The 18,558-nt window shown below is 51.2% G+C and overlaps 1 protein-coding gene across 1 annotated transcript in view; it reads right to left on the bottom strand.

The window, feature by feature from the left end:
* Positions 1-18,558, bottom strand: part of LOC147659246 (AP-2 complex subunit alpha-2) — a 272,868-nt gene that overhangs the window by 198,356 nt on the left and 55,954 nt on the right. The window contains exons 6-8 of the mRNA XM_086951859.1: positions 13,245-13,353; positions 12,752-12,902; positions 11,944-12,112 (exon numbers count right to left, since the gene is read on the bottom strand). Of these exons, the coding sequence (XP_086807985.1) occupies positions 11,944-12,112; positions 12,752-12,902; positions 13,245-13,353 (429 nt within the window). The remainder of the gene's footprint in view (positions 1-11,943; positions 12,113-12,751; positions 12,903-13,244; positions 13,354-18,558) is intronic.

Genomic DNA, 18,558 nt, shown 5'->3' on the forward strand with positions numbered 1-18,558 from the left:
GTTATTAGGGGAAGGTGGGTTACGTGGTGTGGCGCCTTTACCCCTGCCTTTGGAATTGTTTCCTCTATATCCTCCTCTGTAGAAATCTCTAGAGGAAAAAGATTGGATGTTGCCTTTGTAATAGGAAGCATTTGGGTCTGATGATGTTGTTTTGGACCCTTCTCTGTAAAATAAGCGGCAAAAATATCCTCTATTGGATGGGGCCTGGAGCGATTCCATGGATTTTGCCACGTCGGTGTCCTTTTTCATTTTGTCTAAGGATTGTTCAACTACAGGACCAAACAGGTGTTCCTCGTCAAATGGGGTTTTCAAAATGGAATGTTGAACTCAGGCTTAAACCCCGAGATCCTAAGCCATGCATGCCTTCTAAGGAGAATGCTGGTATTGATCTCCCTAGCTGCAGTGTCAGCTATGTCTAAAGCACATCTTATTGAGGAGTTAGAGATGAGTTTCCCCTCTTCAACTAACTGTTGTGTATTAGTTTTATGTTGGTCGGGGAGATATTGGAGCAGTTGCTTCATCTCATCCCAGTGTGCCCTGCCGTACCCAACTGGTAGTAGGCCATCTGTGTTTGCGATGTGCCAGTGATTTGCAGCTTGAACAGCTACTAGTTTTCCAGCGGCATCTGTAAGTTTGGATTCTTTACCTGCGGGAGTTGCATCCCCAGAAGTTTGCGAGTTAGCTTTTTTGCAAGCATTGGACAGTACTAGGGAGTCCAGAGGTAATTATCCCTTAATAAACACAGGATCTGATGGTGAGGTTTTATATTTTTATCTACCCATGGAGTTAAAATACGTGCTCTAACAGGGTCTTTAAAGATATCATCTGCATGTCTCATCATGCCTTTAAGCATAGGGAGTGTTTGACTTGACCTATGTGTGGACTGAAGTGTTTCAAATAGAAAGTCATCTTCTAATGTTTCTTTATGTAACGGTACCCCATGATACTCTGCTGCTCTGGCAATGAGCTGTTGATAAGCAATATTATCATCTGGTGGTGATGGTTTTGCAGGATAAAGGTCTGGCTCATTGTCTACTGGAGGGTCAATGATATAATCATTCCATGGGTCTGCAGGCAAATGAGTATCACCATCACCCTCATCCACATCTGGATCAGTTTGTGGAGATCCCTGAGGTGTTATATGTAATGGATCTTTATTTATTAATTTTGGAGAAGATGGTGGGGCAGGATAAACAGGGCTAGTAGCCATGAACTCCTTCAGGGGAAGGTTATCAGAAGTTATCAGAAGCTTGTGTTCTGATGGATTTTTTTGCCAAAATGGGCCCAGTATTAGGATGAATATAAATTTTCTTTTGTGTGGAATTCAATTTTCCCTTAAGAACGTCTAAAATTGGTTCTGGAGGCTTGAGAACATTGTCCTTGGATTTCGGCGTGGAAATCAACTTGTCTTTAGAATGTTTCAGCTCCGAAGTATGTTTGTGTTTTGAAGCGATGGGTTCCAACTCCGAACCAGATTTGTCCCTGGAGCATGAAGATTTCAGATTCGAAGGTAATTTCGGCAGAGTCGCTCCCGAGCCGGAAGGCTTGCCGTTTGTTTCAGTGCCAAGCCGGGAGGCAGGGCATCAAAAACATTGTCTTGGTGATGACCTTGGCCAGAAGGCAGAGATGGTGCCGTAGCCTTATTAGTTTTGGAAGAGGATTAGGGGGCAAAGTGTCTTTGGTACTCACGGCACCCTGTCCCAGAGGCACATCTTCAGACTCCAGATCGATCACGGAATCGGACTCTGAAACAGAGAGGGCCTCTTCGTCTGCGGCGGATGATGTGATCTCTTCTTGGTCAGATTCTTCCCCAAAGATATCCAGAGCGGATTGGATGCTTTTGGTGCTGCATCTCTCTTTGTCGAGCCCCATGATCGCGTAGTCTTCTTGGACCAAAACGACTTACAAGCGTTGCAATCTTCCTCCCTGTGCTACTGAGAGAGGCACAAGTTACAAACTTGATGTAGGTTGGTGCGAGGGTACTTAGAGTGGCACTCAGGAAAGAATTGAAATGGAGTCCATTCCATCTGTAGAAGGCTGGCCAGACTCAGCACGGCCCGATGACCCCCCCACAAGGTTTTTGATCGAAAACAGAGTTTGTTGAGCGATCCAATATACGGAGAACAGGGAAACGCGTACGGAAACAATACCATCGAGGGTAGAGTGTATTGCGCACTGAGGGGAACCCAAAGAACGGTTTTCAAACCAAAGTGCAGCAATACATGTCCGAACCTGATGGCGGAAAAAGCAGCCTAACAATGGAGTCAATGCCCATGCGCACTATCACCGAAAAGAGGAGTCACCTTACCCTGTGACTGGAAGGACTTCTTCGAAGAAAAACAACTTGCAAACATCCGGACCCAACACTAGATGCCAGGGGTATGCAAAGCATATGTATCTACAGCACACATGCCCTGAACAGGTTAATTTTTGACAGCAGTAAGGACAGTCTGACCCCTTTCTGAATGATGGCATCAGGAGCATTAACTCAGAGTTATTTTACAAGCTTATGAGCTTAATGTTGAAAATTGTTGGATTCAGAGGGAGGTCACCAAAGTCTTAAGGAGATCAGAGTAAAGGATAGAGGGGCACCCGATACTTCTATTGTGAAGTGAGAAAGAGGCCAGGAAGGCCCCTTGATTTGAGCAGGTGTTCGCTGGTGCTCAGCACCAGCACGAACTACACTCCGTGACATGATGGCAATATCGGTTTAATTTTGAGGTGAGCACAACATAGTATTTAATAATGCAACATACATTAAAAATACTTGCCACCCAGGCTACTCCTATAGGTTTTGGTGGCCTGGAATAGTCTAAATTGTGACACCTGGAGGAGAGTGATGGTTAGTTGTGCTGTCGTTAGCACTGACAGCGGCAACGAGTGATGCAAGCAGCAGTGTTTTACTTGGCCACCCGTGTTCCAACTTCGCAAGCGCTACAATGCTTGCTGTAACCACGCATATGCCTTAACCACGCAGATTAAGGCAGTGCGCGATCTAGTTGCTGGCAGGCAGAAGCAGGATCTGGAGAGGGCATGACTTGTGAGATAAGTGGGGCTGGGCTTTGAAGAGGGTTAGTTTCTATGGTTTGAGGGGGGTTAGTTTCTATAGTTTGGGTATAATTTTCAGGGCAGGGGGAATTCAGGGTAGTTTTCAGGGTTAGAGGTCAGTATTTTTCAGGGCTAGGGGGTTGTGTTTTAGGGAGGATGGGTAGTTTTAGATGGCAGGGGTTTAGGGCAGTTTAAGGGCTCAGGGAGTGAGGCAGGGATTTTAATACTTTTTAGGGATTAGGGGCGGTAGGGTTGTTTTTAGGGCTTATGGGAGGCTTGGGTCGTTTTTAAGGCTCTGGTCGGTTTTAGTTATAGAGAACAGTGGTCCCTATCCAGGGAGAATACAGTGTGATAGATAACCATACTCTAGAATAGAATGTATGTCTTTTGTCCAGCCGGACAAGAAGAACAAGTTACTTACCTTCTGTAACGATATATCTGTAAGAAACATTAGTTAGTGTTAGATTCCTTACCTTAGAATATCCCCAGGCGTCAGTCTGGATCCGGAAACTTTTGCGTAGCAGTACCCCTGCGCGTCGGTAGGCGTTGTCTGCAGGCGTCCCCTGCGGCTCCGCGTCCGTCGTCGGCGTCGTGCGCCGTGATGACGTCGCTGGAGTATATAGACGCCGCCTCCGCGCGCTGACGTCAGTTCTTTGTACACAGCTTTTCCGCGCCAGGAGACGCAGAGCCATGAGAGAACCAACACTGGTGCCATGTAAAACTAGGGCCCTGAAAGGGATGTCCTTAACCCTAGGTATCAGTTCGCACAACGGGGAGGATGGGTGGGTTCGGTAAGGAATCTAACACTAACTAATGTTTCTTACAGATATATCGTTACCGAAGGTAAGTAACTTGTTCATCTGAAAGAAACACGTTAGTGTTAGATTCCTTACCTTAAAATAGATACCCCAGCAATACCAACCCCGGTGGTGGGTCTGCGAACCAATACAAAACTACACCAGAAAGTCCTGGAGGACAGAACGGCCAAAGAAGCCATCCCTCCGGACTTGACTGTCCAAGCAGTAGTGCCTCGCAAAGGTGTGCAGCGAGGCCCACGTAGCCGCTTGGCAAATGTCCTGCAAGGGGACTCCCCGGCCCAGGGCAGTGGTAGCCGCCGTGGCCCGAGTGGAATGGGCCCTCAGCCCAACAGGAGGCTCCTTCCGAGCCAAAGAGTAGCACGCTTTGATGCAGAGGACGACCCATCGAGAGATGGTTAGTTTACAGACCGCCCGTCCCTTCTTCGCACCCACGTAGCCAACAAACAGTTGGTCATCCACCCGGAACTGGCGTGTGCGATCCATGTAAAATGAAAGCGCACGTTTTGGGTCCAGACGATGGAGCCGCTCTTCATCCTTTGAAGGATGCGGAGGCGGGAAGAAGGAAGGGAGGGTGATGGACTGCCCGATGTGAAAGGCCGAAACAACCTTGGGCAGGAAAGAAGGTCTAGTCCTCAGAACCACCTTGTCAGGATGAATGGACAGGAAAGGAGGTTGGACAGAAAGAGCCTGGAGCTCACTCACTCTCCTGGCAGAGGTGATGGCAACCAGGAAAGCCGTCTTTAAAGTCAGGAGACGGAGAGGGCAAGAATGAAGGGGCTCAAAGGGAGCACACATCAGAAAAGTTAGAACCAGGTTCAAATCCCACTGAGGCATCACAAACGGAACAGGTGGAAACATGTGAGTGATGCCTTTCAAGAATCGAGTTACAATCGGGGATTTGAACAAAGAAGGCTGATCAGGAAGCCTTAAAAAGGCTGAAAGGGCAGAAAGGTAGCCCTTGATAGTGCCCAGAGCAGAGCCCTGCTGGGCAAGAGAAAGAAGAAACAGAAGAACCTCCGAAAGAGGGGCAGAAAGAGGATCCACAGCCTTTGCTGTGCACCATGCCACAAATCTGTTCCACCGACAGGCGTATACCGACTTAGTGGAGGGACGCCTGGCTGCCAGAATAACATCACAGACTTCAGGAGGCAAGTCAAATGGCCTCAACTGCCGCCGCTCAATCTCCAAGCATGGAGGTGGAGACTGGACAGGTTCGGGTGGAGGACCGTCCCCTGCTGCTGCGACAGAAGGTCCTCCTGAAGGGGCAGGCGGATCGGGGGACCGACTGACATGCTGAGTAGCTCGGGATACCAGTACCTTCGAGCCCAGTCCGGAGCCACAAGGATAACTTGGGCCCGGTCGCGCCTGATCTTCTTCAGCACTCTGGGCAGAAGTGGTATAGGCGGAAAGGCGTATAACAGACCGCAACTCCACTCGCGCCGAAAGGCGTCGCCGTGCGAGTGCCGTCTTGGAAACTCCAACGCGCAGAACTGATGACATTGCGCGTTCTCTTCGGTGGCGAATAGATCTAACCAAGGCTCTCCCCACTGCAGAAAGATGCCTTGCGCCACAACCGAGTTCAGACGCCATTCGTGATCCATCGAGCACCGACGGCTGAGTTCGTCCGCCCTGGCGTTCAGAGAACCTGCCAGGTGTTGAACCGTCAGAGTCACGCCCTGACGTTCCAGCCACTGCCAGAGGCGCAGAGCCTCCTGGCAAAGGGTCCACGACCCCACACCGCCCTGTTTGTTGCAGTACCACATGGCGGTGGTGTTGTCGGTGAACACCTGCACTACACTCCCGTTCACAAAGGGGAGGAATGCCTTCAGTGCCAGACGAATCGCCCGCAGCTCCAACAGGTTGATATGGAGCCGGGACTCCGCCGGAGACCAGATGCCTCTGATCTCTGCCTCTCCCAAATGGCCACCCCAGCCCTGGAGGGACGCGTCCGTCACGACAACGTGCTCCGGTTGGGGAAGGGAGAGGGACTTGCCCCTGACCCAATCGCGGTCCGTAAGCCACCACTGCAGTTGTCTCGCAGTGCCCTCCGAGATCAAGACGTGGTCGGACAAGTTGCCCTGATGCTGGGCCCACTGAAACTTCAGGTCCCACTGCAGAGCCCGCATCCGCCACCGAGCGTGATGCACCAGAAGGATGCAGGAAGCCATCAGTCCCAGCAGCCGCAGCGTCAACCTGACCGAAACCCGGGATAGCGGCTGAAAGATGGGAATCAAAGCCTGAATATCCCGAACCCGCCGTTCCGGAGGATAAACCCGAAACTGCGCCGAGTCCAGAACCGCTCCGATGAAAAGGAGCTTTTGAGAGGGACACAGGTGTGATTTCGGCACATTGATGGAGAACCCCAGGTCGTGCAAGAGGTCTGCCGTCATCTGAAGGTGGTGGACGACTGTCTGGGGCGAGCCCGCCTTCAACAACCAGTCATCTAGGTAGGGGAAGACTGAAACCCCCAACCTGCGCAGATGGGCTGCGACCACCGCCATCACCTTTGTGAACACCCGTGGGGCGCTGGTAAGGCCGAAGGGAAGCACGATAAACTGAAAATGCTCCTGGCCTACCGTGAACCGCAGGTAACGCCGGTGGGCCGGCAGGACGGGGATGTGAAAATAGGCGTCCTGCAAGTCCAACGCTACCATCCAGTCTTGTGGGTCTAGAGCAGCCAAGACCTGAGCTAACGTCAACATCTTGAACTTCTCCTTCCGGAGGAAGCCGTTGACGTTCCTTAGATCCAAGATAGGACGTAGGCCCCCCTTGTCCTTCTTGGGCACCAGAAAGTAGTGGGAATAACAACCACGCCCTACTTCTGGCCCAGGAACGCGCTCGATGGCCCCCTTGGCCAAGAGGGCCGTAACTTCCTCCTGCAGAAGTGTCAAGTGGTCCCCCGACACACGGTGGTTCTGCGGTGGCATGGCTGGAGGAGAGGTCTCGAAGGGGAGGGAGTAGCCCCTTCGGACGATTTGCAGCACCCACCTGTCCGAAGTGATCGTGCGCCAGTGAGCGTGGTGATGGCGAACCCTGCCACCCACTGGCGTCACATGGGGCCGAAAGCACGGACTAGGAGGATTTTGGGGTAGATGCTGCGGGGGAGGGTGTGGTCTGACCCCGCTGTTGTCCCCGACCGCCACCACGGCGGTTTCCACGGCCGCCACCGCGTTGAAAGAATTGTTGCGGCGCGTGGCTGGCAGCACGTGTGGGGGCGCCCCTTCCTTGGCCACGAAAGGGACGAAACGAACCCGTTTGCTGACGCTGGGTCGAGAGACCCAAGGACTTGGCCGTGACCCTGGAGTCCTTGAAGCGTTCCAGCGCGTGGTCCGCCTTGTCACCGAAGAGGTGACAGCCATCGAACGGCATGTCCATCAATGTATTTTGGACATCTGCCGAAAAATTGGCGGATCTCAACCAGGCGTGGCGACGAATCGCCACTGTCGTTGACATAGCTCTGCCCAGCGAGTCGGTCGTATCAAGACCACACCGTATTGAATATTTCGCTGCATCTCGGCCCTCAGCCACAGCCTGACCGAGTTTTGCCCGCACCTCCATGGGGCATTCTGGCAGCAGTTCCGCAACCGTATCCCACACAGAGTGGGTGTAGAGGCCCAAGAGGCAAGCGGTGTTGCAAGACCGCAGGCCCAAACTAATGGACGAGAAGACCTTTTTGCCAAATTGGTCATACCTCTTGGATTCCCGGTCGGGCGGGGCCGACGGGAATGCGGACTGGGAGGTCGAGGCCTGGATCACCAGACTCTCAGGAGTGGGGTGGGTAGACAGGAACTTGGGGTCGTCCGGACAAGGACGGTGGCGCCTGGCCACGTTCCGATCGACAGGCGGACCTGAAGCGGGCCTGGACCAAGTGCCCAACAGAACGTCTGACAAGGCTTCATTAAACGGCAGCAGTGGCTCCTGTGGGCATGACTGCGGTTTGAAGACCTCGGTGAGGATGTTAGGCCTCACGGCCGCGACGGGGAGCTCAAGGTGTAAGGCCTTGGCAGCCCTCATCAGCACCACAGAATAAGCAGCTCCCTCCACCGATGCCACGGAAGGAGGAGAGATCAAACCAGGGTTAGGAGAGTCGTCCAGACCACTGGCATCCCCCAAGTCACCTGTCCAGTCCGGGTCATACTGGCACTCGCGTGACAGAGGGTCCTCGGACCCCTCCCAACCTTCACCGAACTCTTCATCTTCTCCGTATTCGGAGTCAACGATGTAGACCGGCTCCTCGGGGTTCATGGGCCCCATCGGCGCCGGGACCGGCGTCGAGCGACGCCCATCCGGCGCCGCGTCCGGCGTCGGGGAAGGTAAGGGGACGGCGCCGCCCGGAGCCGGCGCCGGAACCCCGCCGCCGGCCGAAGCCGGCACCGGAGAACCGGCGCCGCGCGGGGGCGGCGTCGGGGGTAACCCCGATGGCAACGGCGCCGGGGAGGCCGGAAGACCAGCCGGCGTCGATCCCGAAGGCCCTTGCGGCGCCGGGGTCGGAGCCGTCAGCGGCGCCGGGGCCGGAGCACCCGATGGCGCCGAGGCAGGGACACCCGAACCGCCAGGGCCCCCAGACGGTAGCACTGGGCCCGAAGGCACCGTAGGCCCCGTCGGAGAACCGAGCGCCCTCATGGCCATGAGGAACGCCTCGATCTCCTCAGGCGTCGCACCGTGCCCAGGGACCGGAGGGTATGAGGCAGGCCGCGCCGGCGACTCTCGCGGAGCCGCGGGGTTGGGGTCACCCGAGCCCCCGGCCGCATCGCGCGAGCGTCGGGGGGAGTCGGGGGTACGATGACGCCCCGACTTCTTGTGCTTCCTACCTGACGAGCCTGACGAGTGGTGTCGACTTCCGGAACGCTCGGCGCGGCTCCGCGATCGCTCCCTCGACCGCTCTCTCGACCTCCGGCCGGACCGGGACCGCTCCCGGTCCCGACGTGGGGCCGACACCCGGAGCTCCAGTAGCTTGCGGGACCGCTCCCGCCTAGCCTTGTTGGTGAGGGCCCGGCAGTCGACGCAGGAGTCCACGTCGTGGTCGGGGCCCAGACACCGGAGACAGAGGCGGTGATGGTCTGTGACCGACATCGTGCGCTCACAGTCATCGCAGTGCTTGAACCCAGGCATCCTATCAGGCACAAAGAGAGAAATAACTATTGAAAAACTTGGTCAAAGACCGGAGTACTGCTCTTCAGATCTGCGTCCACTGGCGCGGAAAAAAGAAGAACTGACGTCAGCGCGCGGAGGCGGCGTCTATATACTCCAGCGACGTCATCACGGCGCACGACGCCGACGACGGACGCGGAGCCGCAGGGGACGCCTGCAGACGACGCCTACCGGCGCGCAGGGGTACTGCTACGCAAAAGTTTCCGGATCCAGACTGACGCCTGGGGATATTCTAAGGTAAGGAATCTAACACTAACGTGTTTCTTTCAGATTTTATTTTCGGGACGCTCTTCGGAGCAGCTGAGCGCTTTACAAAACCCACAGTAACATAACATAACATAATATTTTTCAAAAAGTAGTATCAAATAAAACATTCTCCCTGAATAGGGACCACTGTTCTCTATAACATGAAATTGCCCAAGGTCCCGGTCTAAATTTCCTTTGGGTTCCCTTGTTTTGTATAATTGTCTGGTCGGTTTTAGGGCATGGGGAGGGTGGGGTCGTTTTTAGGACTGGGTCAGGGTTAGAGGAGTAAAACTTACCTGTCCAGTCTTAAACACGGATTGGTCTTCACCATACATGCCTTAACACATAATTCATTGTAAATGTATATTTGTGGTGAAGACTTGCGTTGTTGAGAGGCTGTGGAACCAGCATGTGTGGTAAACGTATACGTGGTTCAATCACACAACCGTGGTGCCCTGAAAACTATACCCAAACTATAGAAACTAACCCCCCTCAAACCATAGAAACCACAGCAGTGGTTTACTGAAAAGGACACCATCACTTAATTTGAATTAAAAAAAGTAGGTACCAGAGGAAGGAAAAATTACAAAGATTTCTGCAGTAGATTTGTTCAGACTGCGCATCATAGTAGGACCCTTACAGGGTCACCCTGTAACTTGTCTAGAAACTGCCAACTGAACGTTTTCAGTACTCATGGTCCCCTCAACCGAGTTCCACTTCTGATTCTGGTAGAAAACTGAAGTACGATGAGAATAACAGGTAGGGCCCTGTGCATGTGCATTATAACACTTGGGGTGCACAAGTTAAGGGAGCCAGTGCCTGGCAGCAGCGCTAACAAATACGTCTCTGTACTATCATTCCAAGTTATTCCCAGGATTACTAGGACTAGTGCATGAGAAGCTTAAGAGTATATGGAACGCTACAGTGAATAGCAAGAGTATTGGAACTCATGCATGGCTTGCTTTAACTTACATATGGTCATTGAAGGGTCAGCAAAAAACGGTCTTGCTGTCTGCAGTACGACAGACATAATGTGCCCTTGCTGCAGATATGGTCTCCTTAAAAGGTGCACATATGCACCGCACCGCAAGTTATCTTGAACTGGCAGAGCTGCAGTGAGAAGAGGCCCAGGTAGAGAAAAGATCTGATGGCAGGGGACCCAAGGGAATAAAAGGAGGTGCATGGGGAGGGCAAACAGGATAAAGCGCAGGGGTGGCTCCTCCATTATGGCAGTAGAGCGTTGGCCCACCTGCTGCTAGCGCAGTAGGCATACACATTAATAAAATGGTAATAACGACCATTTTATTATGTGTTGCAGGCTCATGCTGTTACAACGCAAGGGCAGGGGGCTGGAAAGATTTGTGCAATTGCATCATTACTTCAGAACACTGCCAGGGCACATGTCAGATTGGCAGGCTGCCTACAGCCAGCCAATCTGAGCTGCGCCTGTCAGACTGCAATCCCAGGGCTGAGAAACAGCCGAGGGATTGCAGCGGCAGGCCCTTAGCCTCAAAATAAGCACAGGGTTAGCCAGCTTCAACCAATCCTGGACCTGCATTGGTTGGTTTCGTACAAGGGAGAAAGTCCTTACCTTTCTGTCTGAGTTAGTGCCGTGGAGAGAAGATAGAGATGTCAACCGGACCCTCCAGCAAAAGCAACATGGATATTGTGAGTTTTTGGGGCATCGCGCCCTCACCATATTTAAATGCTGCCAGCTGCTCCTGGTTAAACGAATGGGAAGCTCTTTTCGCCCACACCCTCCTGTTTCTCACCATAGATCCCCAAACCCTCCTGCTTCTTATCACAGAACGTTGAAGTGAGCTGTAGAGAGCTGTGATATTGTGCTTTAAAATGCGGCAGTCTTTGAAGTGTGGCAGTCTTAAACGCTTCCCTGAACAGTATACCCCAACCTCTGTCGGAATGCACCTCCTTCAGTACCCGTCCCTGAGCCCCCCCCATCAGGCTGGGTTCACCTATAGGAGGCAAAGTTTCACCTGAGGATGGAGCCATGATGACCCACCTACATTCAGCCTATATGCAGCAATGGATCTCTAGCCAATCACAGCACATCAAACATTTCACATGTTGAGGTCTACTTACCCTCTACAAACCCCTCCTCCCACTCCACTATACATGAAACGATCACTAAATCAGTTACCACCCAAACTAAGGGGTCTGTTACTGTTAATAGTTTGCAACTACAACTCTAATCGCAGACCACTGATAGCATTACTTTGCGACTTTTAAACGCCACTTCCTATATGAGATTAGTAAAATGTCACAGAATCCTTTTTAAGGCATCTCGAAGACTTGTCTGAATCATAAATGGGCTTTTGTACATTGTAAGAAACCATTTTGATGAGCAAACTCTCAATTTTGCAAAAGGCAGGACCTGCAACAACAAAAGTGCTTTGACATTAGACCCCAAGTATCAACAGAATACTGCACCGTTTACAAAGACAATTCCTGGAGGCCGTATTTCAAGCATACCATATGCTTTATTTCATTTAATATTTCATAGCAGAGTAAGCCACCAAAATAAATGAGTGAAACTGAAGATCTATGACGAAACAACCTACTTTTTAAAGTTCATTTCACAGATGGAGAAGAAACATGTTAACAATGGCCAAATGCTACAAACTTTTGTGGCCGTACTAATGTATCCAATTCAGTTAAATACCTTTAATGCATTGATGACCGTCTCGATATGCGTTTTGACAGCTTCATGGGAAAATTCGGAGCTAGCGAGCGTACACATGCTTTCCAGGGCGAGGTAGCGAAGATTTGTCTCTCTGTGTTGTAGGAACTGCCCCAGCTGGTTACAGGCTCGAACAAGAAGATTGGGTTCACTGTGGAGAATGGAAAGAAGGTAAGAAAGGAAAGGAACCCGTAGTGTAGGAAACCCTAGTTTGATACTCTGTAGACACCATTAAGCTCAGAGGTTTGGTGGGCATCCTTGTAGGTCAAAGAAAGAGTCTTGATCAATTTGCAAGCATCTGTGATTAATTATAAGAATTAGACTAGTGTGGGGGGAATTATTCTGATATTAGTTAGGAAAAATGACAGCATGCAAATACTGAACTCTGTTTTGTCAGTGTCTTCTTGGTCAGGTAAATATTGGCCATTTATTCTAAAGATTATTTTTTTACCTCAACCTTACATTTGCACAGAAAAGGTTACCGATATCTATTAACTATTCACGGGACACAACTGAAGGAGACACCACAATAATCAATGTTTCCCTGTACAAGTACCCACACTCTAGGTTCATTTTTCTTTCAAAGCGAGTGCCTCCCCACTCTATCCCCCCTCAGAAAGACCCTGATCACTTTGCTCAGGCGATTTATCGGAGCTTCCTGGTTGAACGCAATGTTATAAGTGCATACATTTGGAGAGTATCCTCACTTTGTAAACTGTATACTATAGGATTGCAACAGGCACTTCTACACCGTATGCAGCTGCATTCTGTGCAACATCTCCCTGCTCACCTGTCGTGATGGATGATTAAACTTATAGCTTCAAACAGCACAGCATTCTTTGCATTGGAATGCTGAACCTTCTTAGACTTGGGTGGCTCCTGTGCCTTGTTCAGTATGGTCTCAAGACACTCTGTCAGACGGCCGCGCACTGCAGGATCCTCTGGTAAGAAGAGTCAGAAACACACAAGAACTGATCAGTCCCACTTCTCAATAAGTTCATCGATTGTCGTGACCGAAACACTGCTAGGTTTGGCATGAAACTAGATGGCAAGTCTTTACTCTTTATTGAAAATATTTGATTTTGGATTTTTTTTTTAAAGGTTTTATAAGTACATGTCTTAGGAAATGACTTTGGTGACAAATGTTCTTGCACATTTCTCAGGTGTCCACTTGGAAGCAGTGGTCTACGGATATGCGAACTCTTCTCATAGGTCAATAAACCCACTGACTCTTCATAGCATCTGCCCATTCACCCTCCAGCTTTCCACCTATATCAAGTTACCTGGAGGTGGGTAGCACTGCAATAGCCTGAGAAGCTTCACAGAGAGCCACGGGGCTGGCACAAAGTAATATGTGTAATCTTGAAGATCTGTTGATGCCGATGTCACAATCTGGAAAAGGAAGTGCAGGAGGTGTGAGCAAAATCAAAAAGCCAAATTTTATTCCAAACATTTAAGTCCCATCTAAAGGGATGGATACAAATCAATAAAGGTCTGTAAGGCCCAGTCTCACCAATCAACACAAACAGCAAGAAATCCCATTCTTTTTTTCCCAATGTTCTGTTTTTTTTGCCAAAGGGCCTGTTTTTATGCTTAAAAACGCTAACATGTTATCATTTCTGATAAAAACGTAATTAAAATTACATTATTGTTTAGAAAGCATCACAGCAAAGCTAGAAGAACCAAAATTGAAAGAAAACAATACAATAACTGATATTTGCATAATTCCCGAAAAAACAACTTGGTCAGCAACATAGAGATGTAAAACACTGATCAAGTGAACCTGAATTCCATTTTATTAACCAAAAAGTATATTTTTTAAAACATTTTTCCCAACATGTAATTTTTACAAGTTAATTTTTTACCATGTTTGCTTTACCTATAGTAACGCCCCAGAGCCCAATTTGCGAAATTATACCATAGGTTGCAGTTCGGAGCATTAGTGGCTTTTTACAGTTAAAAAAACGCCTTGTATATCAATGACTCAACTGGTATTGTGTTAAATGTAACAAACATGGAACGTTATTGCAAACATTTCTTAGGACATATTTTGAACAGTGCAATAATCAAGTATTATGTGCGGCCAACAAACAAGTATGATATTATATGCACCTCCATATAAATAAAGGAATTTTCTGCTAAACGCAGTATCTTTACAATTCGTTTAGGAGTAATTTAGGTGGTTAATTTGAGAAACGTAGGCTCTAGAAGACTTGGCTGGGGATAAATGTCTCAGCGACACTTTATAGCCTCCTTTAGGTGGCCAGGTATTTAAATGATCAAGAAAAAGTGACAAAAGTAATATATACACAAGAGCAACATTCAATTTAACTCTAAACTGAAGGCCCAGGGGGCGTGGCCAAGATGGCGGCGTGAGCGGACGGAAAGCTCCGGAGCTCCCGCCTACGGCCTGTATAGCACTGGCTTTCGGGCCGTTTTAGATGACATCGGCTGCAGCAGTGGTCGCGTCCTTGGCTGGGGTCCCCTGAGCAACCTTTGGAAATAGTGGTGGTTGCGGTGAAGCCGTCTGGTGCCCGAGATCTCAGGGCGTCTGACCCGCGGCCTCGCTGCGGGGGAGAAGTGTTGCGGTGGCGCCTGGCTTAAGGACTCCGGAGGGGTGTAGCGGCGGTCGCTTGACCCGAAAGCAGAGGCGTGGTCACTGGTGGCCCGGTGCTGGCTGCGGCGGCCCGAAAGGTCGCGGGCTGTTGAGCGACTGCGGCCTTGAGTAACCGAGGGGAGCGGCGCCCGAGCCGCCATCTTGAGGACAATGCCGTCCGCGGCGCCGAGGGAGTGCATCAGCCAGGACTTTTCCCTCGTCGGAAGAGGACGGCGCAACCTCTGCAGGTGGCGACAGTGAGCCCGCGGAGTAGGAGGTATGCAAAGTGGGCCTTTGAGTGTGTACACCAGCAGCAGCAGGCAGGAGGTCTGGGGGCTGGAACATACTTGCGGCGGGTGCCTGCAGAGTACCCTGGATGTCAATCTGGACCACGGTCTGGGGCTAAAGCAACACGCTTGGAGTGGTGAGCCAGGAACACCTGTTGGAGACCTGACGGGGGCCCGGTGGACGGTGGTACTGCTCTGGCACCCGAACTGCTGCGCAGGAGACGTGCGCTTGAAGGGGCTTTGGGAGTCTGTGGAGGCCTCTATGGTTCGCTCTGCTGGCATTGAAGAGGCCCGATAGGAGAGCGGGTGTCAGCTGTTGTCACTGACTGTGGAGGTTGGCAGGCACCCCGGCTTGGCTAATTCACGATGGTTTGGTTTGTGACGGACGGAGGCCTGGAAGTTTTGTTGGGAGTTGCAACATCAGGCCTGCTGGAACGGCGCAGTGTGTGGAGGGTTCCGGCCTTAGGAGCACAGCGGCGACGGGAAGTGGGCAAAGTCGACTTCCAGGGGGCGCAGAGACAAAACGGTGAAGGAGCTCTTTGCCAAGGTTCAAGCGATCTAGCAACGTGACACCATGGCATCTGCCTCGACACAGGCACCTTCGGAGCTTGAGACCGGCTCGGAACCTATCACTAAGGCCTTTTTGGAGTCCTTGTTTATGTCCTTGCGGGAGGACATCCACACTCTGAAGGAGTTCGCAAGTGAAATCAGAGAGGTTCGTAGGGACGTGGATGGAATTGGGGGAACGGGTTGCTGAACTGGAGACCAAGAGTGATAACAAGGACACTGAACTCGCAGCTTTGCAGCAAGAAATTATACGAATCCACGACCAGCAGGTTGATCTTCAGACTCACCTGGAAGATCTGGAGAACCGCTCACGGCGGCATAGTGTTAGAATTCGAGATGTGACACTGACTGATGAAACGAAAGATTTGTTTCGCTTTGCGACGGAACTCTTCAATCACAAACTGGGGCGTCCAGTGGAGTCGGAGCTACGTCTGGACAGAGCTCACTGTGTTGGGCCCCTGCGGGCTTCCTCGGTGCCCCTACCAGATATCCTGGTCTGCGTACAGGACTTTTGCACAAAGGAAGAGCTCCTCCAGAAGGCCAGAGAGATGCATCCACTAACGTTTCAGGGTCAATCGCCGGTCCTGTTCCAAAATCCCTCAGCTCTTACGTTGCAGAAACGCAAACTTTTCAAACCTGTCACTACGCACCTGCAGCAGGGAAATATTTCTTATAGTTGGGGCCACCCATTCAGTTTGGTCTTTAAACTGGACAATAAACTTTATCAGCTGCGATCAGTCTCTGAAGCCTGCAGATTGCTGGGCATTGACCTACCTGCAGAGGAGTGTGAGCGAGCGAGCCAGGTCGCCGTCATGGGTGATTCTAAGCCCCAGTGGCGACTGCAGGGTAGACAACGACGAGTGAAGAAACCCCCGGCAGCCGTGATCGCGGAGGGCCAGCGAGCCGCAGTGGAGGCGGTTGCTGCAGACGGTAACCAGCCTCAGACCGGCTGATTTCAGGGAACTGCTCAGACTGATTGCATGGTTTCCTAGCTGTTTAGGTCGTTGGCAGGAGGGGGGACCTTTGGAAGTGACCTGAACTACCCAGTTTCAACACTCTTCCAATCATCTGGGGATGATGGACAATATGGATATGAGTTTCTTGTTTCGTTTTGAGGTTTTCTTTGGGGTGGGGTTGTTGGGGGAAGGGTATGGCTGTTCCAAGTCCACCGAGCACCAGAGGGGGGACCTGGCACCCCGCACGCACGTGACTTAGGGAGGCGAGATGTACATTGCCTGTTTCATTTGCAGACAGATTTATCCCACTGGCATCTTGTGACCCTTACTGTATAGATGCCGGCCACTGAACTTAAAGTCCTTACGTTAAACGTGAGGGGGCTGAACAACCCGGTAAAACGCAGGGCGGTGCTCTCCCTACTAGAGCGGTCTCAAGCGGATATATGCCTCCTACAGGAGACATTTGCTACAGAAGGATTGTCATCGCCTTAGATCCCGTAGTTTCCCATTACAGTTTTTTTCCTCTGCTGCTATGAAAACCGCAGGTGTGGCAATCCTAGTGGCCCAGAGATTTCGGGGTAAGGTGCTGGTTAAGGGGGTGGAGATAAAGGGGAGGTTATTGACGTATAGGTTCTCCTTGGGCACCTCAGTGTTCACTATTGGTTCTATTTATGCGCCCAACGAGGGACAGGAGACATTTTTCCATCTAGCTATTACTGAGGCTTCTAATACGATGGACCGCCATGTCTTGCTGGGTGGGGATCTTAATCTGGTTTTCGATAACACTTTAGACAGGTCATGCCAGCGTACCTCCCACTCAGGTGCTCTCACCACGGAGGGGCTAGCCCGCTTGAGCGAGGTGGGTTTGGTGGATCTGTGGCGTTTCTTTCACCCTAGGAGTCGGGAGTACTCCTACTACTCTAATGCACACAAAACATATGCTCGCTTGGATTATCTACTAGCTTCCCCCTCGGTGCAACGCTCACAACTGCTGTTGACATTGGGACTGCATCTCTTTCGGATGATGCACCGGTTACCGTCGTTCTTTCCCTCCAGTCTGCTCTACACGCGACACGACACTGGCAACGGCGGGAAACGCTGCTACATCACAAGGAGGTGGTTACACGAATCCAGCTTACTACCTTACACACAATAGTAAATCAGACACTGCGCTGGCGACATAATGGGCAGCATTGAAAGAGGTACTGCAGGCGAGCTTATTGCAATCTCGGCGGCTGACAATGTTGAGCGTGCACGTAAAGGGGAGGAACTCACACAGCAGACACGGGAGTTGGAGCAAATGCACCAACGAACAGAGGCTTCGCGGGTTTGGAGGCAGCTTAAGGCAGTGCGACAACAGTTGGCCGCGATAGAGCAGGACCGGGCAGAATTTGCGGCCCTAAGGCTGAGACACGCATATTACACTGGTGGGGATCATTGTGAAAAAATGAGGGGCCTCTATCAAGGCATCTCTTGGAGAGTCCTTCCTTGACTCCATTCCCCTGCTAGCTCTCACGAAAGAGCAAGCAGACCACCTAGTGCTTGACATCAGGCCGGAGGAAGTCATTGCAGCTATTTCCAGTCTTAAGCTGGCGAAAACGCCAGGGCCAGATGGCTTCCCCGCGAGCTTCTACAAGACGTTGTGTGCACAGGTGACTCCCCTTCGGACGCCCTTTTTAACTCCTTCTCAGAACCGGGAGCGATCCCCAGAGACCTTTTGGACGCTATTACTGTCATGCCTAAACCAGGGAAAGATCGCTTGCAATGTGGGGCGTATCGCCCTATATCTCTCCTTAATGTTGATCTCAAACTATACACGGGTATTCTGGCAGCCCGACTTGTGCCTCACATGGGTGGCTTGATCGATCCAGATCAAGCGGGTTTTATCCTGGAACGCCAAACCTCTGATAATACCAAAAGGGTCCTACACCTGGTAGAGAAAGCTACTCGTACGACGGGGAAATTTATGTTGCTAGCAATTGATGCCGAAAAGGCGTTCGATCGGGTCCACTGGCCCTATAAGGAGCGAGTGTTGGAGAAGGCAAGGTTGGGGAGATGTTCCGTACCTACGTCATGAACTGCTATAAATTTCCAACTGCGACAGTCTGAGTAAATGGTCGTACATCCCCCCCCACCCTCCCACCCCCCCCCCCTGGTTGGCTATAGAGCGAGAACGATGCAGGGGTGCCCA

This window comes from Lissotriton vulgaris, unplaced genomic scaffold (assembly GCF_964263255.1).
Source record: "Lissotriton vulgaris unplaced genomic scaffold, aLisVul1.2 SCAFFOLD_1329, whole genome shotgun sequence".
Classification (NCBI taxonomy): domain Eukaryota; kingdom Metazoa; phylum Chordata; class Amphibia; order Caudata; family Salamandridae; genus Lissotriton; species Lissotriton vulgaris.